This window comes from Xylocopa sonorina, chromosome 4 (assembly GCF_050948175.1).
Source record: "Xylocopa sonorina isolate GNS202 chromosome 4, iyXylSono1_principal, whole genome shotgun sequence".
Classification (NCBI taxonomy): Eukaryota; Metazoa; Arthropoda; class Insecta; order Hymenoptera; family Apidae; genus Xylocopa; species Xylocopa sonorina.
In genome coordinates, this window is record NC_135196.1 from 13,433,850 (window position 1) to 13,455,162 (window position 21,313).

General features: G+C 48.5%; 1 protein-coding gene across 10 annotated transcripts in view; it reads left to right on the forward strand.

Annotated features, from left to right (window-relative positions):
- The window catches only part of Numb (NUMB endocytic adaptor protein), a 39,375-nt gene that overhangs the window by 14,676 nt on the left and 3,386 nt on the right, over positions 1 to 21,313 (forward strand). For 4 of the 10 annotated variants that reach the window (XM_076893547.1, XM_076893551.1, XM_076893548.1 and 1 more), the window contains exons 1-4: positions 7,406 to 7,637; positions 20,081 to 20,245; positions 20,708 to 20,779; positions 20,859 to 21,083. In XM_076893547.1, coding sequence (XP_076749662.1) covers positions 7,563 to 7,637; positions 20,081 to 20,245; positions 20,708 to 20,779; positions 20,859 to 21,083 — 537 coding nt within the window. In that variant the 5' untranslated portion in view covers positions 7,406 to 7,562. Of the gene's footprint in view, positions 1 to 312; positions 354 to 7,405; positions 7,638 to 20,080; positions 20,246 to 20,707; positions 20,780 to 20,858; positions 21,084 to 21,313 lie in introns of those variants that run through there. The other 6 variants (XM_076893549.1, XM_076893553.1, XM_076893550.1 and 3 more) reach the window with 2 other exon arrangements.

The following is a 21,313-nucleotide window of genomic DNA, read 5'->3' on the forward strand; positions in this document are numbered from 1 at the left end:
TAAATAGAACATTGGCCAAAGTGAACGTCGCCATGATTTCCGAGGTAGTTTCAATAATTTTGCAGTGCGTTGTGTTCTAGTGTACGAACTCATTCTGTCTGTCAATGTGGCACACTTCGAACGCGTGGAACGAATCTGATTCTCGACCTGTTCCTTGCATCTGAGGAGTGTATCTGCATGAAAAATATGAGAACGTATCAGTTGATATAATATCTGTCATATTAGTGATTAGATACGTCGAAGTGTCGTGAAACTAAACAATTATTGCCAATTAAATTGATAATGGTAATAATGGTAAATTTTCTGTTTCAGATAAATCCCCTTCAGTCTGAATTGGGCGCAGACATTCATCGGTGAGTGTACGAATGTGATTTCATTTTTTATTTAATCTATCGTTCGCTCGCGATGATTCTCGTGTTGTTGAGCATCGATTTAAAATACGATGCTCACTCGGTTCTACTTTTAACTGCGGCTGAATTACACGGTTTCGTCCCTTAGGCGTAAAGACTGGCGCATGTGTCACGTTCTTGAAATCGGTTTTGTTTTTTAGAGGAAGCGTTCACTTCGGGGAACTAGGGCTTTAACATCTGTTCTATTCGCTTCCTGCATATCGGAGTATCGATGCCACGTGTTTCCTATGCGTCGCATGTACGTGTATCTCTCGCGTGACCCGAGAAAAGGGGAAAAGAATAGTGCTTTGCAGAAAATTATCCTCAACAATTAAACGGCGCGCTCATTAAAGTCTAAACGTTCGAATTTTTTAGGAAGGTAATCGTCACCATTTTTTAGAAACGTTACTAACAACCAAACGAGACGAAAAATATGTATTTCTCCGTGTTTCACTAATTGCACGTATTTTTTCGCCTTTTTGTTATTGAGTAAAGACGCTTGAGATAACAGAAATTAAGTGTGAACCGCGTTCGGTAATTAACACGTACTACGTTTTAAAGTAGTAGCAATTGACACGCGCGTCTCGACTCAAGTTTAATCGAATCTCGAATAGATTCTCCTTCTTGTTATTTATTTCACAACTGTGGCAACGATTCCTTCACTAAACGGCTGGTACTAATATTTTAGGAAGCATCGGTCGCGAGCATCGGGTCACGTTCATTTTAATTACTATGCGCATACTTAATTCCTCCGTGACAATAGGAATTCCTACGTACTTCATTGTTTCTCGTAGTTTATCGAGTAGCTTATTGTGCAAGCGCAACAGCGCAAGGAGTGTCGAAAGAGGAACCTTGAGCGTACGATCCTACGTTGGCTGCCATTTTCCTTTTCAAAGTTGCGATGACACGTCGTATCCACGCAGGAACGAATCGAGCGATGGAACATCGTCGAATTAATTCCACACGTAGATCAGCAAGAGATATCGTGCGAAATATAATGGGCGCTGGAAAATTTCGGTGGACATTAAAACCCCGTCCGCATCGTGGCACATGGTAGCCTTTGTACCTGTCGGCTCGTGGTTCATGGGAATACAACAGCATGTGGTTTTTATCCGCGGCCATATGGCGTATCGGGAAATGCACGTGCGAAAGAATAGAGACGAATCCCTTCCAGATCGTTGTTTTTTTAATGAGCCACCGTTCCAGTTCGACGCCCGTTACCATGTCGCGAACGACGCTATACACCACGGGGGTGGTTTCACATTTTTATGACAACTCCTCGATGCTGAGAAACCGGACGTTCTTCAGGATCCTCCGTCGGAGGTTATTTCGACGATGGTAACAGACGGCAGTCGTGCGATGCGGATTCGAGACGTGCAAAGGTGAAAACGGCACGTTTATCGCCTGCTGTATTTTCTCCCTTTGATGTTTCCCTCGCCAAGTGGAGAGTAAATGACGCGTGCAGAAATCTTTTCCGTGGAAAGGGATTCCAGCGTGACTCGGTGAATCGGAAAACGAGAATCAACTTTTGCACCGATGCAGTCGATTGTACTCGGAGGAGTTTCGAGTCGCGAGGTAGCTTCTCCGATCGCTCGTGTATTTAGCGTTAATTCTTATTTCTCGATGAGCACACGACCGTGAAGTGTTAGCGATCCTAAGAGCGAGACGAGGTTGCGTTATAAAGTGCATCCACTTAGCGGATGGAGATTTTATGAATATGGATTCTGTGTCTGTATTCAGTCATTCCCTCTCGATGTTACTCTGCTTGTTATTTTTACGAATGTATCCCTGTCCTAGATTTCGCAATCTGGCTTCGATATTCCCCTGTTAACACCTGTTTCACTCTGCACTCTCACCTCGAGAATACGTTTTCTCAGAATGTCATTAGACTCGCTGCTTCATCAGCTGTTTTCTACTCGTCCATTCAATTCTACGTGCGTTAGAATTTCGAAGTTTTCCGTCGATTTTCGAACTTCGTTCATACGCGATCAATAATTTGCTGATTCGTACGAGCAACGAGCCCGTTGCGCGACTAAAAAAAGCAAACTCGAAGATGTACCTAGCCTGAAAGGCACCCTTTCTCAAGAACCAGCCGCAAGTGTTCTCGTCTACTCTCTTCCTTTCTTCCTCTGACCATCGTCTTCTGGGTACCCTTCACCTTTCGCTCCGTTCCTTCCTCCGTGCACCTGTGCTCACGCACGGCCTACTATAATCGTGGAACGTGTGCACGCACGTGAAAAGGTCGACGAAAATAGTCGCGGCGGAGCCGGTCGTATTTTGTACAACCCGACCAAGGCTGCTCGAGCGTTATTTTCGCCGATGGATTTCGTTTTTGAACATTCACGAACCCATGAAAATAAATCGAGACGAGTTCGAGCCCATTACCGGTCCATTCGACGCTTCCGGCATATCGTTTCGCGTCGCGTTACGAGGGGGATGAAAATGGTACCATCAAATTCTTCGTTGCGTAATGGAACGACCAGTTGGACTTTTTTCTATCAACGAAATTGATTTACAAATACGACTCTTTGTGTGCTAATCGTTTCGCGCGATTTGCAAACTATGAACGTTAAACGTCGAAACGTAGAGTCACTTCCTCGCTCGACGCCATTACGTGTTCGAATGACGAGGATTTGCGATCGTTCGATTACGCACGAACGATCGTCGCTGTTACCAGAGGTGTTCATTTTTCGCTTTTGGTAAGCGACGCGGTCGAAAGTCCTGCAAGCGAGTTTCTTGTGCTTAGATATCGCGCCGAGAAGCGATGGAGAGGCACGAGAGAGCAGCTGGCAACTTTCTTTCTTCCTCTACGATCCGTGGCTTTCGTACGGAAAGTAAATCAACGCGGAGCAGCTGCTTGGAAAAATTCAGGACCATTCAGAACTTCTGGCTACCCCCATTCCAGTCCCCGTTCGCAATTAAGATGCGTATAGTTACTTAACGAAACACCAAGTTCGACAGAAAGCGTATCTTCTAATTATGTTTAACCCATAAATCGGATATTTTCGCGTAACATTCGCGTCGGATATTTTTGGCCAGGCACGAGAAGCCGTTCGAGTTAGGGACGAGATTTCTCAGTGTACGTATTTGAAATTACGAGAACGACTCTCTCTTGCTTCGTTACCGTAATGCTTTCCTCCCATTACTGGGTCAAATGGCACTAATGTGCTTCCAGGGAGTAATCTACGAACCTTTTCTTAGTATACTTACCCAACGTACAAGCATTGCGCTTAGGGAAATGTAATCTCGATGTATATCAAACCCGATGCAATAGACGTTGCATTCTTTTATATTTTACGAGTTGTATACTCTGTGATACCTGTCTTCGGAGCAACGTACGCCAATACATTTCTATTCAATCTCTCTGACCAGCTTTAGACTTGTTGCTACTTTAATCTTATACTCGCATGCCTTACTTATCGCAGATCACTACCGATGGCGAATAATCGATGAATCGTGACCAAGGGAGATTTGAATTTCCCAGTCCAATTACCTCGATACCACATCTACATTTCGTGTCGCGTTTTTCTCATGGAACCCGACTCCATTTCTACCGACGAAGAGTGTCAAACAGCGAGAGAAGGCGTTTCTCGCTTTGCATCTCGATTGAGAGAACCTGTGCGACAGTGCGCCATACACGTTCGCCATTGATTCGCCCTCTTCGCGGACAGTCGAGGGATTTACAAGTTAACTCGCGAGTGTCAAGAAATAATACACCAACTTATGTACCAGATCTTATTCACAAGCGACGCGAAGACAGCGAACGACGCGAGTGATACGCGCAAGACTCCAGCATCCCCTGATCGTCTACCCCCATCGACGTCGCCTCGCGAGTATCTCCGTCGAGAGATCTGTAGAGACGCAGGGAACCTGGCTGGATTTTCGCGGCGGACCTTCCTCCTAGTCGCGTCTCAGCAGATGTACGACCATTTGCCGTGGCAGCTGCGCTCCTCGTTCACCGTAAACCTCGAGCACCAGCCCCGGAGTTCGATCCGACTTGACCCTACGGTTCTTCCCGTCGTTCTCCTCCGTTCGATATCGAAGGAATTCGGCAGCTCGTACCTCGCAGCCGCGTAATTCGCCAGAGCTACCACGGCTCCTAGCCGGTCGATCGCGTGTTTCGGTCGCACGATCGCGCGACAAACCGGTTTACCTCGAGCGCGAACTCGAGTTTTACCGGACGGCAGAGATGCGTGCAGGCGCTGAGGTTACTTGGCATGCTCCTGGCTCGCTACAGAGTGGGAGAAAAGGTACCTGGGTCCGAGTGGAACATTCATGGTTTCGTATCGGTGGAGGGGTTCATTGGTGTTCGTGCCTAAATGGACGGAACACAGGGACGACGATCGTGTCTGGTGCCACTTGACAGAAAATCATTTCCTCGCTTCTGAAGGTGTTTTTAGGGTTTCGAACATTGATCGAGATGATTATCGTTGCAGATTTTCTGAAAAAGCGAATTCCTTGATCCTTAGATCGCAATGACAGTACGCGTAAAATGTTATCGTTTTCAATGGCGATGGTAGTTTCGTTCGTTTCGACGCTGGGAACTTGAGAAGTATAGCTTGCGACAGCACGAGGACCACGAATTCGATTCGTAAGAATTTTCAAGCAGACGCAGGGCGTCAGCCAGTGTAACCACGCCCCTGACGTGCCTTAGGACCCGGGTAGAGGGACATGGGCCCGTTTGAACTACGGCATTCGCGTCCCGTGTGTTTCAGGGGGGGGTTCTCGCGCGTCTCCAGTGGCACAGTACCGGAAGCCCGTGCGCGTGCCATCGTCGAGCTTTTTTCGAGTTGCTCCGCGTCCCTCGGCGAAAGTGAACCGCGTTTCTCGCGATCGCGTCGAAAGTGACCGGCCACCGATGATACTTCTCCGTCCGATAAACGGTGCTCGAACAATCGAAAGTTGGCATACCCGGGTACAATACCCTCGCCAGGTGGCGCGGAAGTTCCACGAAGGAGAAACAGCCGTTTCGTTCAAACGTTTCGAGGCTTCTTCCTCTGTTTAGTGTGTTCTTGTGGTGCGCTCGTTTGCTCTCGTCTCGTCGAACGACTCGAAGTTCCTCTCGCGAGTGCAGAGGCGGCAGTTTTCGTTGCCCGTGGCACCCATTGATACGCTCGTGGGTGCTCGTCGCGTAATCGAGATTCGATCGATCCTCCTGCTGACCCCGTCGAAGCGAACGGGAGCATCCCCTGGCTCGTTTCTAGGGATGACGGCCAGCTCGTCGATGCGACGGATCGAACGCACGCTGCAGTTCCGGTGGGGTCGCCGGAAGTAGCTGAGCGTGACGGCGGCAGTTCTAACGGAAAAACGTGGGAACTCGTACCGTGTGCTCCGTCGCTTCATTAGCCGGCGCGCAACGAACGAGCGCGAGCGTAATTGTGTTAATCGTCCACCAACGGTCGACCTCTTCTTCCACCGCTCCGAAATTGTATCAACGAAACGTGCTGCTCGACACTTTTGTCGAAGAACGAGAGAAGCGAAGAACGAGTACCGCGATCAGACGATGACGAAACATTTATCGAAGTCTTAATTGACGCGCGAAGCGAGGATGATTCCGTGTTCATGAATAATTCGTCGCTTTTCGTCGGTCACGAAGCGACATTTTAAATCGGCGCGATCAGACGATCGAGCGCAGTCGATCGAAATAGAAGCGCGTACGTCGCGCATACTCGATCGACGCACGAGGAAACGGAATTGCAGTTGATAGTAACGGTTTCCTGGCGACGCTGGCGTTTGAAAGGTATCCCGTATCGTTTCGAATCGTTTGCAAAGCGATCGTTCGATTCTCTGGTCGATGGTACTGGTTCGTCGAACCAGCAACACAGTCGTGCTCCAAACGAAATTCGTTGTTTGCAAGAGAACCTTGAAGGATCCTTTCGAAGCGACTCGCGTATATCCTGCCACGAGCAGCGTAGAGTTACTGATCGTGATCGAAACGAGCGTATACACGCTCGCACGAACGAATCAAGCACAAGTATTCGAGGGCACGAATCAAAGGGTGCTCGCGATCCTCGCGCTCCCGCGACGCTGTCCTCTCAGGTGAGACAAAGGGTGAACGCGATCTCGCGCAGAGGATCTGGCATCGCGAGCGCGGTGCCGCGAATGAATAATCCAGGCGGACGAGAAGGATTCGTCATCGATTAAAAATAACAGAAGACGGTGGACGAATCGACGTGGACGATCGTCGGGAGGCAAAAGCGGATAGTATCGCGCGAACAAGCGAACGAGCAACACAGGATACGCTCGCTGTCCCCCACTGTCACGCCTGGCAAGGTAGGCCAGACAACGAAGAGACGAGGAACGTGGTGTCTACGAGAGAGAAAGAGCGTCAGGGATCCCACTCTGGTTAGAGTACATGACGTCAACCTCTGGGGCCAAGCCGTACGACCAGTTTGAGCCGCTTGTCCGCGGCAAGAAGGGAGGAAGACGAAGACGAAGACGAAGAGGACGAAGAAGAGACACGGGTGACTGGTCTTCTTCGAGCGTTCGTCGATCCGTCTTCGATACGTGCGCATTTTTACCAGCCGGCTCTCTCGGCTTGGTATCGCCGCCATGCCCGGTTCGAACCTCGTTCGATCGTGACGCGAGCAGCAGCGCGTCCTCGAGGCGGTACTCGAGGAGTTTGCGAGCGCGTAATCAGTGAAGGGGGCTGGTGGAGGAGATAGGGAAGAGGGAAGAGCGGTGGACGTGTCCGCGGAGACGAGGAGCACCTGGACGACGGTGATAACGCGGCGGTGTGCACCGCGTATCGCGCGTGCAAGTTGTGTAGCTCGTGCGCTCGCGATGGAACTTGGTCGATCGGGAAGCCCCCACAGTTATCCGCGTTCTCAGTGTTGCACCACGACTCGGACGCTACGGTATCCGTTGGAGTGCGAACGAATCGGCGGCACCTCGGTCGAATAACGACCGGGAGATACGTGCACGCGCGCGTGTACGTGTTGGTCGGTGATCGAGTGGCACGAGTGCGCTCCCGCCGCTTCGCCCTCAGGCGTAGTTGGACGCGGAGGAGTCGAAAAGTGACCGTAAGCGAGTAAAAGTGGACGTTCGATGGTATCGTCATCGTGCACGGTGCATCGAGCGAGAGAACGTACCACGACGACGCACGGCCCGTTGTGTTTGGATACTTGACGCGGTCGCTACTGCGCGTCGTGAAAACATCGCCGGCTGAGAGAAATGGGAAACCACCCGTCCGCCCACCAGCCGCTCGAGAGAGCTACCAGCCATGCTGGAAATGGTCTTCGCCTCTCGGTAGGTTGTTGCGATCTTGTTTTACGTCAACGATAACTCTTGCAGATGCCCACGTGTGACGCACGCCTCTCTCTCTCTCACTCTCTTTCTCTTTCCCTCTGGACGTGGTATCGTTAAATGGAGCGTGCACCACGTTGTTTCGCGTGCTTCCTCGCCCGTGCGGGACACACACTGGTATCGCATGGCCTTTGAAACGGCGACCCTTCTCCGCGTATGCATAGAGTGCACTCGGTCTTTTACTTTGCCTCTGCCCGGACCAAGGTTGCCGCTGGTCACCTTGACGAGAATTTTAGACACCGCTTCATGGGTGGCCGAACGAGTTTCGTATAGGACACAGGGGATGTTTTGCGCAATGTCGCAGGTGGAGGAAGGGCACGGGGTGGGTCGATGGGCGCGTTGAAGTTTGCGGGCTGCCACGCCACGTTCGCAAGTGGGCGCTCGAAATCGTTCCTGGCTGCGAATCGATAAAACCGCTTTTCAGATTCACCGGGGTTATTAATTGTTAGTCATCGGTTCCCAGCCGGATGATGGAAACGCGTTCGCTACGGAGCGATTCCTGGATAGATGTTAACTTAGCGCCAGAGGTTGAATCGATCATTGTTTTTGTATTTATGCTTAATGCATTTAAATATATACAATTCGAAGCTCGACTTCCTGCGAATTACCAACGAAGCTTGACGCGTTGCGCGTATCACGTTAAAGGGAGAATCAAATTTTTTAATCTTCCACTTTGTGATCTATTCTCGAGTTCTAAATATCTCGCGTCGATAGTCGAGGGTAATATTTAGACGAGCTTAAAAATAATCGTGAAACCGAGTGAAATGTTTGACGACATCAACACGTCGACGACAATATTCTACGATAAGGAATTTTTGAACAAAATCGATGGGCAGAAAAATAATTTCACGGCTCCTCGTGAACGGGCCACGCATTAATTCGGTTTCGCCTTCGTCGTGGGCGGATTGGTATTTTTGCGGCTTGGATTAAACTGGTCCTGTAGAGGTCACGACGAAGGTTGCATATTTTCGGCTCTATCCTCGACGGTTCGCGCCTCTCCGGTTTTTCGTTCCACTTGTTGACTCGCTCGAAGCGTCCTTTGCGTGGAATCGTGAAGAACCGAAGACAACGTTCCGACTACAACTACGTGGAGAGCGGTACGCCTATCAGAGACGCTGCAAATATTCCACTTCTGTATCTGCCGCTTCTTTTGGTTTTTTGCGACGAAGGACAAGTGAATTGTACGACTCGAATACGTGTTTGCTCAACACTGCAAAGCACACACTGTGCGTTGCATTATCACGTAATCGACGCCTGTTACATCATGAAGTAGGTAGAATGTTGCTAGTTGTAAAAATAACGATCGAAGATAAATAGCGACGATAGTCTATCGAGTGAACGATCTTTTATTTCTCTTCTCTCCCTTGCGTCGCTATCGTACCAACTTTGTTACGCGTAGTCGTACAAATTGTCGCCTCTGACATATCAGCCAGTCCTGTGCGAGCAAATCACTTCTCACAACGTCCAAGAATGAACAGCGAATCGTTAACGTGGCTCTGCGCGGCAACTACGCGTTGTAATCGTGCTTGATTTAAATTGACGATATCTCATTTCGACAAACGCACCGAACGCCGAAGCATTTCTTCGCTCTCGAAGGGGGACACGTTGTCGGACAGCAATTTCACTCGAAAGAGAGAGGGAGAAAGATCGAAGACCCTCGATTAACATAATCTTCAGTGTTCCCGATAGTGTTGGACAGGCTGACGCAAGCTGCATTCGAAATTACAATTACACAGCTTCGTGAATACCTATGAGCAATCGTCACTCGCAATCGGCAGGGAACCGCTCCGAGAATTCTTGTATCGGCGCAAGAGTTTCCCGCTGAACCCTCGTCGAACGCTCTCTTCGTCTCTCGCGTGAAATGCTTTGTATGTACGGGGTGTTCGACGCGCTCGATGCTATGCAACGACATCCTTACAACCTTCGATGGATGGCAGAGAAGTTACGTCGTTCGTAATCGAAGAAATTTTCGATCGTCTCGAACGTCAACTTTTTCATCGAGCCGAAGAAAAGCTGAGTTTCGTCCGCGTCAGCCTGCATTCACGCTCGTTCGAGTATTACCCAATGCGATTAACAAACGGTGCTGAATGTTTCTTGTTCAAGGTTACGCAGTTCGCGTTACTCATTGCGGTTTACGTAACGGACATTACGGTTAATTAGTAGTGGCCGAAAGAGAGAGTGCCGAACGAGCCATCCGCGAAATCGACAATAACGAAGCAGAACTGTGCGTTCGATTAAACAGCGCCTCAGCGATATCCGAGTTATCGTTCGAGTTAACGAGTTGTGACACGCGCAGGCAAATTGGACAAGTTCCAGTAAGAGTAAAACTTGCGAACGCGAGGAAAGCAATATCCAGAAGAATTGCCAAGTTTTAATAGTTGAAACCCGTCGTCCATAAATTGCGTTCAGCCGAATACCCTGAAAGTTCCCTTCTCAAACGGTAACGAGACATCTTCCCTCTTCGGAGCAACGTTTCGTTAAGTTCAAGGAACAATCCCGACGTCTTCGCTTTTTTGCTACAATTACAGCTACCTCGTTTCGTCCTCTTTGTTGTACGAAAACAAGCAAAGTTAATTTCATTCGGTTAACTTTGAGGCTCGTTAAACCGTCAAGCGGAGGGAACGCGAGGAGCAACTTCTGCACGCGCGAAAGGAGAATCGCGTTTCTTCGTTACTAATTCTCCGCGTAATTATCTTTCACAACTGATTTGCAGCGCGCAGTTATTTGCAGACGGGGATTAACGAAGCGCGGACGCGTCCAGACACTCCTAACAATTTCTTTTTATAACAGAGAGAAAGAAAAAGAATTTTTGTCTTCTGATCTCGTTAGAATTTAATTCTACTAAAAGTGAGGAGCGATGCTCCAACCATTGCTCCAAGAAATTACGCCCACGTTGCGGGCAAATTGCTCCGCCAGCCGAATGCTTTTAAACGCAGGCTCTGAATGGAGGAAATTTGTTCAGTGCCTCACCTGCTGCTTTTGACACTTCCCTCCATTTTATCGAGCAGGATACTCGGGAAGTGGAAAATTTTTATCAACCTCGATCAACTAAGTACAGATAGAAGAATGGAATTTACTGCGCTGCACGATGTGTTACTTTGTAAAAAAGTATCGTAACAAAAGACACGAATGCTTTCAGCCAGATTATATACGCAGTCATTTGCGTACACATGTATAACCAGCAGACCAAGAATACCTTAAAAGCATCGTACACGGCAGCGCACAAAAGTTTGGAACATCTTTCGCGAAAATATGCATCCTCGTAGAAAGCAAACTTATTATCCTTCGCGACTTCGCGGTGAATTATTTAATCGTTCGACTGTCGTGTCCCACTTGGCGACCAAGCGACGATAACTTCTTGCTATGAGAAACAGGGTGCATTTCATTCTCTGACGGAAAATATATTCATTTTAAGGGAAGCTTTATAGATTTATTCGAAAGGGTAGTAGCGTGCTCGGAACTTAGGAGCAGTGTTCGTACAGCGGCTGCTGAATGTCTTCCGGAACAGTCATTAAGGCAAAACCATCTTCAACAACGATTCTAAGCAGTTGCGAACTTTTAATTGTGACCAAAGTTCCCTGGTGGAGTAAGAAGAGGGGGTTGGGAAACCGTCGGTGAGAAATGGCGAACTTTTCAACCCCGAGACGAGGAGAAATTCCGACTACTCTCGAAGAGGATCTAAAGTTGGGGCTGTATACTTTGGTAGCCGCGACCTTTCTCGTTAAAACGCGCCCTCCTGGCTTCCGGTCGCATCGAAGTGGCCCGACACTTGGCCACCCCATCGAGCCTCGCGTCTCGACAAGGGTGCAGTCGCTTTCTACCGATCGCCGCGAAGCTTTTCATCGCTACACATTCTTTAATCATTCCGGATTGAAATGTTAGAAGAACCGAACTGGGGGCAACCGTGTGACCTCCGTGGAATGCGATACTGTTCAGCCGTCTCTCTCTCTCTCTCTCTCTCTCTCTCTCTCTCTTCAAAGCCTTTTCGTTGCATTCTGCGAAGCTCTTAGGCGTGGTTCCGATAGCGAGCTGATAGCGAATGAAGAATAACTAAATTATATTTTCTTTTTAGAGGAATTATTACTGACAATTTTTCGTATATTACACGCGCACAAATATTAATCGTGTCAATTTCATGTCCATCGCGAAACGACTCGATATCTACCCGGTATATTTGCCCGTATCTGTCGGACGTTTCGAGATATTTGCTCGGGGAGATCGAACTGGAACACCCAACGATGATAGCAGAAGTGACTCGTAAACCCGTGTTTGTGAATATCTGTTCGTGGTGAAGATCTAATCGACGGTCTCGCGAAATCGCTCTGGCCATGCGAAATACTCGCGACGAAACGAACCGAGGCGAAGAAGCTTTTTCTTGCGCGACGCGACACGTTCGATTCAGAGATCATTGATCCGTTCCCATAAAACTCGGCTCGTTGTCTCTTGTATCGCGATCAATTATTACGCGTGGAAGTGGAGTTCGAGCGTATAATGAAGTTCATCTTCAACTGGAGCACGTCAAGTCGATAAAGTGAGTTTAATACGATCGTGATAGATCGCGCCGCGTACAAATGCAATTTGTTATGCCGCGAGCGAATATACCTCTCCATTTCGTAACAGAGTCTCGGCCTAGTAAAGCTCGAGAGGCGTTTGTTCGCGTCTGAAAATTTATTGGAACATTTGCCTGCGAAATGTGTACTCGAAGATAGACGCGGCGTTAATCAAGATCGGCGGTGATAATAATTAAGCGTTAATCAGCGGCGGTAGCCGAAGTCACACCTCGAGTGGAACGACTTCGATCGCCTCGTAAACGGCGCAAGATCGATCTCGACTAATTGGTATCGATGTGCACTCGGATCATGAATGATCGATTCGCGAAATGTCGCAGGAAGTTGTTATCGTAGCTGATTGCTCGTTAAATGGCATTGCGAGACTTGAATCGATCCAGGAAGAAACGCCGTTCGCCGCTCCCATTGAGATTGCGCTTCTGAAAGGCCGCAACCTCGTGGCCTGGACGAAAGTACGAGACGCGAAATGAATCGTGGCATTTTTAAGTCGACGAGGAGCAGATTTCGCGACAACGATTCGCGAGAGCGCCTTTCAATCGAAGGAAAGATGGTCGATTTCTGGAAAATCTCGCGATACTTTCAAACGAGTTTCAAGCTATGCGAATGTCGTTCTGCAAGGATACAAACAGGTTCTCTCCGTGACGGGAGAAACTTCCCCGTCATTGGCGTCAATGTCCCCTATTGTACGTTATCGTACCGCGAAAAAATCTGTATTATTTACATGTCACTTTAAATAAGTGTCTGAAATAAGATGATCAACGATCGCAAAATGTCTGAATACTTTGAAATAAGAAGGATTCACAACTAGCGGTAGCTGTTTTATTAATACAGACAGGAATGGGTCAAGTTTAATCATATTACACATCGTACGGCTTTATTAAATAACTCGAAGATAAAATGTGTTCGTTACTATATTTGCAACACGTGGAAATGATTTTAACTGTGAGAGAATAACAAAACCACCCAAGGATCTATGCTAACTTTTTCCTCGAATTCGTAAACAAATAGGAGCGTATACGAATATATGGCGAGAGACGTTAACGCTTCCACGAAAGCAGTGTTCAATTTGAAATTCTAATACCGTTCTCGGAAGCTTCCACTGGACAACGTTGGTAAAAGGAAAACCGACTGTACGCGTCCAGAATCGTATCAATTAAAAATTCAACATGCTTACTCAACACGCCTGTTATTAAATAACATATCGTTTTCACGATTTCAATTCCGCATCTACGTACGATGCTCCATTCGTCATTTTCGAAAATGACGCGTCCCAGCGGTGTTCACGATAAAAAGCTTAGTCAGACGAATTTCTGCGAAGCGATCGCGCATACACACGCGGGGAATCAGGTTCGCGATACTGTGCAACGCGAAATTGCCTGCGTGACGTCAACGGAGAACGCAACCAGGAAGGTGGCTCCGCGTTCGACGCGTGTTGGGCTCAGCAATCGTCTCGATTCAAAATTTGCGTGTACGCGCGAGCGAACGATACACACGCGCGCGAATCTTCTCTGCCAAAGTGCAATCGAGATCCGATCGAATGACCAGCTGTGACGAAGTTACGCAAACGCAGGTTCGATCCGGGCGTTCGCGATTACGCTTGAATCGCTTTCGCGCGTATCGTGGACACGCGTAAATCTCTATCGGGAGAGTAGCGCGCACGCGAGCCGCGTGTAAGTACTTTCGTTTACGGGCACGCACACTGGTGCACGGATGGAGAACGAGGGGATCGAACTCAAGGATAACTGGTGCTACGCGTCGATGTCCGTCCGCTTGATAGCGGCTGGTGAACAGATTCAGAGTTCTACAGGGTGTCTTGGAATTACATTAATTCGTTGGAACGCATTACCACTTACAATACCCTTCGCTAGCCACCTTGTACTGTCTTCGACTCGTGCATTTTCAATTTTAACTGTGATTCGCAAATCGCACTGGCTGGTATCGAGGAAAATTATTTCAGCCCCTGTAAGCGGAGTGTAAAGATCGTCGGAGGTGAATCGCGCGACGACGACGCTTCGTAACGAGGCGTACGCGTTTTATTGCCTCGCGGATAACAGCCGCGCATCGCGTGGCTGTCTCTATCGCAGGTAGAAACGCGAGGCAACACACCTGTCTCGGTGAAAGGATCGAGCGCTCGTAGCCACCGGCGGATATTTGTCGTTGCCAGACTCGCTGCCATTTCAGGCAACGTCGAACGTCCACTTGTTTCCCTCCTCGACTCACCGACTGAATTTCCTCGTCCCATTCAAACGTCGTGTTTTCAGCCTTCCAACCTTTAAACCACCCGTCCTACCCAACCCCGCGCGTGCCTTTTCTTCGTTTCGCGTTGGCTGAGAAGCGATCAAAACCCATCCATCGACTTCGATCTTGTCCGTCTGAACGTAAAATCAGTCGAATCTAGGCTCGATCTCCCATAATTTCCATCGAGCTGAACAAAGTCGAGTAACAGATACGTACAAAGTAAGAACCGGAGAGGACAAAGTAGCGTACGCTGTCTCGTTTTATCCGTAACCTGGAAAATAATCGTGCTAATTGCGCTATTGAATGTATCTGTTAGACGGCGTGGAACAATGGTTTATTTCTAAGGGAACGTTCTTGTACTCGACGTTAATGCAATTAGCGTAATTAACGCCGCGGTGTGGGAAACGGTTTTTACTGGAAAGTCTCTGGGAAATGCTATGTATCCGTGGCTGGTTTTGCAGAGGTATATATAAAATTGCCAGCCACTTGGACGAGCCTCGGATAGCGGGGGGCAGTTTTTTGCGCGGGCAGCGAGGTTCGAGGAACTGGGCAGCGCGCGCGCGCGACCGATAGCCGACGAAAAGTTGGCAGAATCCGTGGCCTCGGGTCGACGAACCGATAGGGCCGGATGAATGCCAGTGTACGGGCTTTCACGTCGCCTTTCTAGGTCACGACACCTCGCCAGGGGCCAGGAGATCCCTGGCTCCGATTGGCACGTAGCCCCAAACTAAGAAACAGCAGCCGTGGCGAGCCGAGCTCTGCCAAACAGCCATTCAGAGTCTTTTTAGTAGAACGGTTCGTTTTTACTACGGGGGCCCGCTTATGTGTCAGGGACAGCTGCGCCATGAGTAGACGCAGCGACGATCGTTTCAGACGCTCGGACACTCGCCTTTTCCGACCGCGGCTGGCACGATTCTACGCGGACGGGGGTGAGTTACGACCGCTCGAAGCGGTTTCCATGATGTATGCCACCGAGAAACGGGTTAAACGATGTCCTTCGCGATCGACCCTCTCCGCGCGAATCTTGTTTAAGGTTAATAAACGGTTCGCCATTAAGATCGCTATCTCGTAATGCAAAGATCGATAACGCCCTATTGAATAACCCGTTTACTTTGGGTGTACGCGTGTATATTCGCGTTCTATCTTATCCGCGGCTAGTTGCCGTCCTGGTAATCACCGAATTCGACCTTGATGCGTGAAAGGAAATATGGCGGTGGAGAGAATGCGTCTGCGGTTATTATGTGCGCATGCAGACGGGTCGTGCATGTCAAAACGTAGGCAGGTCGATCTAACGCCGCAATTTCCTGCTGTTAGCCAGCCATGGAGTGTACGCCGCTCCCATCGCGAACGGGCGATATTAAAAACGTACCCTTGGTGAAGAGGTACGCTTCGTTAACGTCAGGAACGTCGACACGGTGTCCAACGAGAGACGTTAAGTGGAGTTTTAACTTATTGTTCGATGCAAAAGCTCGAACTCTCTCGAGGAGAAAAGAACGCGGTTCTCGTAGATTCTTGCTGGTACTTCGCTTTGTCGGTGGTTGGAGACCGATTTTATCGACAGAGTTGATAGAGCGTAGCTTCTGTTTAAGGAAAATATATTACATAAGTTTGGACGCGACTTGAATATTATTTTACGATAGTTTTAGTATTGACACGTTGATTATGAAGCGTTGCAACGGCAGAGGACGCATCTGTTTCGATTTCGCTCCTTCTCGTGGGAATGTTGCAACAATGAGAATACGTGTTCCATTAAGGAGCAACGGCGCTCGACCTAGAAACAAATTGTACAATGACAGGCACGGTTGTGCAGTCGAACACAATCGAAGAACGACTTTGAAGAAAATAAGGACCTCAAGGATCCGTCTCGCTTCCTTGGGACGTAATTTTATTCAGCTCGTCGAGAATTACGGAATAAACGACCCTCTCTCTTCTGTATCTAATGAATAGAAGAAGAGGATTGTTAGGCGATTATTTAAATTTCGTCCTTATTATCGTCGCTGTTACGTCATACCTTAAAACAGACGCAATTTTACTCTCTAGTGCGCCACGCGAACGAGAAAAAGAGACCTCGCACCGTAGAACGTTTTAATTTTATGACGAGGATTGCACGATTTCATCTCGGAAAGTGTTGGCCTGCGAGCAATTTTTCGTAAACCCCCCCTCGAGCGTTTCCGGATGACTGACGCGTTACTCATCGTCCGACTCATGGGCAAAGTCGGAGAAAAAGAAAGTTATAAGTCTCTTTGAAGCCGGAACGTCGCCGGACGAACCAGCTCGGTGATTCACTTAAAAACTCTTCAGATCGCTTCGACTTGTTTTCTATTCCCGCTTTAATCGCCGTTCTCTGTACTAATTATACTGTAACGTTATATTCTCTGTACTTCTCCGCACTAATTATACTGTGATATCTCCCAGTTGGCGCGCAACCGCGCGAAATTGCCTCTTAAAACGTCCGACGTAAATTACAACGCAAACACACGCAATACACGATTGCTTCCACCCACGTGGCTCGACTTGGTGCTCGTTCATGACCAAATAATGGCGCGACGGCCTTTCGCCGGTGAATCAGTGGCCGAGTATAATTCAATTGTCGCATCCGATCGTCCCAGACGCGCAACGTTCAACCTCTAAATTGATCGGCACGCTGCGCGTGACCCTATTTCTATTCCGATCGGTCGACGACGTTAGTTTTCGACACGCGTTAACGTTCGTCAACACTCGTTCCAAGAAGAAGTAATTACACGCGATGGTTCGATCGCGTTCCATCAATTTCTGCAACACCAGACGGTGTCTCCACGAACTCCTCGATCGTCCAATCCACCGTCCTTTACCGTTGGACACTCGAGAAGTACCACCATGGTCGACCCTGCCACACGGCACGTGGACGCACCGTCGATCCGATGTCGCGCGACCACTTATCGATCCTCCTCGAAACGATTATCCGTTTGAACGCGAGGGCGTGTACACGCACGTGGTCCCGATTGTGAATCGAATCGCTCTCGCAACGATCCACACCGCCTGGTTCGTTTCTATCGCACTCGTAAGCCTATTACCGCGCTAAGCAAACAGCTTTGCCGATCCGATTGCCTCGAGAGTGCTTACTTTCGCACGTTTTAACCATTAGCCGGGTCCACCGTCGCATTCGAGAAGGGAAGCGTCCTCCGACTCGCCGCCATTATTTTCGTATCGTCGCGCGGCCGATTCGCGACCTTCTACCATGTTGGTCCACAGCTGCGCGATACATCGTCCTGTCGCACGGACGAGGACCTATCCTCGTGGCCATCGCGGCAACGACGTGACAATATTTGCTTGGGACACGTTTCCGCGAAGCACGCGTGAGCTGCGATCAAATGTCGCCAGCCTGGACTTGGGAACGATTGCACGCGGATGAAAAAATGTGGCTAGCGATACGCGTCGTCGTTCCATCGATGGTACAATGGTTCTATATCTTTGTTCCGGGGTAGGTGAGACTAGGATGCTCGCCATAGTTTTTTGATATTCGTCAGAGGAGCGTGTGCGAGTTTTTTTCTTATCGACACGTACAGGGATGAAACGTTTCTCTTTATGATAAATGGTACCTTGAATTATACATGTCTGGTTATCACGGCTCTGAAATCTCGTGTCCATCGATTATAATTTGTTCCGCCGTTTGGACGCTCTTTTTTCCTTGCAGAGGATAGCTTCTCGCGACGGAAAGTTGGTATTAAAATGCATAGGTCTTGAGAGTTCAGGCTCCCGTATGCATGAGATTTAAACCTTGTAACGCCCTGGCAAGACTATCTTGGCCGTGGAGACGTGTATGCGCTGTAATCAATAAAATCCTTGTGCAAAGCGGCGAGCGTACGTTCCGATACCAGAAACAGATGTTTTATGCATTGCGATACGACGGTTTTCCTTGTTAACGTAGTATAAGGTGGAGGGAAACATTTTTATACTCCGAACGGTAATGCAAATTGAACTATTTAGGAAAATAATGTTCATACGATGCGTGTATGTATCCTTCCTGTGTCGTGTTTTAATCGATATTAACGTAGTATCCTCTAACTCGTATCTTTTCCTCATTTATAAATATCCAACAGTGTTATTAGTTATTCTTCCGGGAGAAAGGAAACTCTCGACGTAATGGCGCAGGGCAAATTCATCCCTTATGCGTAATATCCGCTGGAATTTTTCATTGAAACTCTCATCGATCGCGGGGAACCGTCTCTTATGGAATGGGGTTATATAGTAGAGGTGAAACGGCGACAGTAAGCTGGAATTAAAAATAAAACGAAAAATCCCTCCGTTGGGGACAGCATACCCCGTGGCATATATTCACGCACGTGAACGCGATATATTTACGGTCTCGACCGCGTCCCTCGCAGATGATCTCGTTCATACCGATTACCTGGCACTCGTGGATCGCATGAGACCCGGGTTGACGCGTTTCCGCACTTTAAGCGCGAGATAAGGTCAGAACGGTCTTATCTTTAGCGAGGCGTAGCGTCGCCTGTGTGCACTATCAGTGAAAAATGTGATGAGACCTAGTCGGGTATCTAGCGGTATCAGTTGTCTGAAACTTTATCGCGCAGCGAGCGACGCTACGATCTTTCATAATACCTGCCGTGGTTAATTCTAGGGTGGATCGATTTTTACATCCCTTTTAATACGAAACGCGAACAAAAACGCCAGCATCCATCGACGCTGCTAAATCTTGTACACTACCCCGCGAACGAGGCTAGAAATAGTGTTCGTCTTCGTCGAACGACCGTGCACGCGAACAAAAAGACATTAAACGTCACGGTACATTAGACTTTTAAAGGGTTATCATCCTACCGGCATAAACAACGTCGATTCGTCGACGGTGGAAAGAGGAGGCATCGAAGCAAGTCGAGAACTCTGCGAAGAAACGGACGCGTCCCGCGGAGGGGGTTGAAACGAAAGGTGGAGAGAGAGAGACGTTTTTCAAGCCAGCTCGACTCCAGGGTCCGTTGCTCGGTTCTTAGGGGTGCCGATTTAGGAGGGTAGATCCGTGGGCCCCGTACGAGGGGAGGGCCCCGACGAGGGTCGCGATATAAAGGATTCTTTGGGAACCGAGGCCAAGATTCGATCACAGGCCATTGTGAAAACCTCGACTCGGCTCGCGGCCGTTGCCAGACACCGGCTGCCTTCTATTTTCTCAAGGCCGACTGTTAACGACTCATCGGGGAAACTGGAACCGGGACACTCGTCCTCTGGGAATGCTCGTCGATCTCGAGACCCGCGCCACGGTGATCCCTGGAAACGGGAGCATTTAATGGAACCCAAGTTCCACGCGACGTGAACCAGAATCGAGGAACGATGCTGCGCGCCCCGAGGTCGTACGAACCTGGGGTACTTGTACATTTTATGGAAATTTGTCTTGGGGCTACGTAACCCTGAGCTGTTTGAATAAAATATGAATTGCATTATACATTTTATGTCCTGATTTCGTTAAATATACGTGTTGTAACAATAATGTTGTATTTATAAATTATTATCGATGCGGTGACTGTGATTAAAATGAAACTGTCTGTTCGTTGACATTGGCTCAAGCTCTCGTTGTTGCTTAATATTTTACAGAAGCGAGAGAGGTCACCTGGGAAAAGAATGGACCGACTTAGACGAAGCTTTCGCGATAGCTTTCGACGGCGGAAAGATCCCCATATACCGGAATCGAGTAAACCACATCAATGGCAGGCAGACGAAACGGCTGTCCGCTCGGCTACGTGCGCCTTCAATGTCAAGGTACGTTAATCTTCCCGCTTGGTACCGCCACGCGTAAAAGATCGCGTGCAAAGAATAAACGGTGGTTTTACGTGTCTCGAGGGGATCAGAATTTCTGGACACGTGTTCGTTCAATCGAGAATCGAACGGTCGCTGACTGTGAAATTGGTATCAGATAATCGATACTCGAATAATGGCTGTTCCGTTGTACGCGGTTACTTTCTCTTGCTGGTATTTCTTTCGATTTCGATGAATTGACCGTGCATTCGAAAGGTGCTCGTTCGCTTGCGATCTTGTTTACAATCTGATCGACGTTGAGAACGAATATTTTGCTCGATTCGACCACGACCTAAATTTTCTGGTTAATACACGTAAGAGATTTGACTGATTTTTCTACGACCCCTTTTCTAAAACGCTCCGCGTCCGTCGAGCTTGACCCCCTTCAGGGTGTATCGATTAATCCGGTGAATTTCAATTGTGCAGTACCTAGGATGTGTCGAGGTGTTCGAATCGAGGGGCATGCAGGTATGCGAGGAGGCTCTGAAAGTACTTAGGGTGAGTAACAAAAAGCCAGTGTAATAATTTCAATTGAAGAAGCTCTTCGAAAGATTGACGATTCTTTATTTCTCGTCAGAACTCGAGGAGACGGCCAGTACGCGCAGTGCTGCACGTATCAGGGGATGGTTTACGGGTGGTCGAGGACGAGACTAAAGGTCTGATCGTCGATCAGACGATAGAGAAAGTCTCCTTTTGTGCTCCAGATCGGAATCACGAGAAAGGGTTCAGCTACATCTGTAGGGACGGAACCACCAGGCGATGGATGTGCCATGGGTTCTTGGCGCTGAAAGAGTCGGTGAGTGTAAGTGGCAACATGTCTATTGTAAAAGTTGTTTCGTTGACTCGATGGACAGAAAATGTCCTATTTTATTCTTACGATCAGTAGTCCGTTGCATTAATAAAAGAATAAAAAAAAAAGCAGTGGCTCCGAGAAACGGCAATTAATTCGATTTACGCGTTGAGACGTTGTTATTGTTAACAGCTGCTCAGTGTTATATAAGATAGGACGATGTTATAATAAATGCCAGAGGG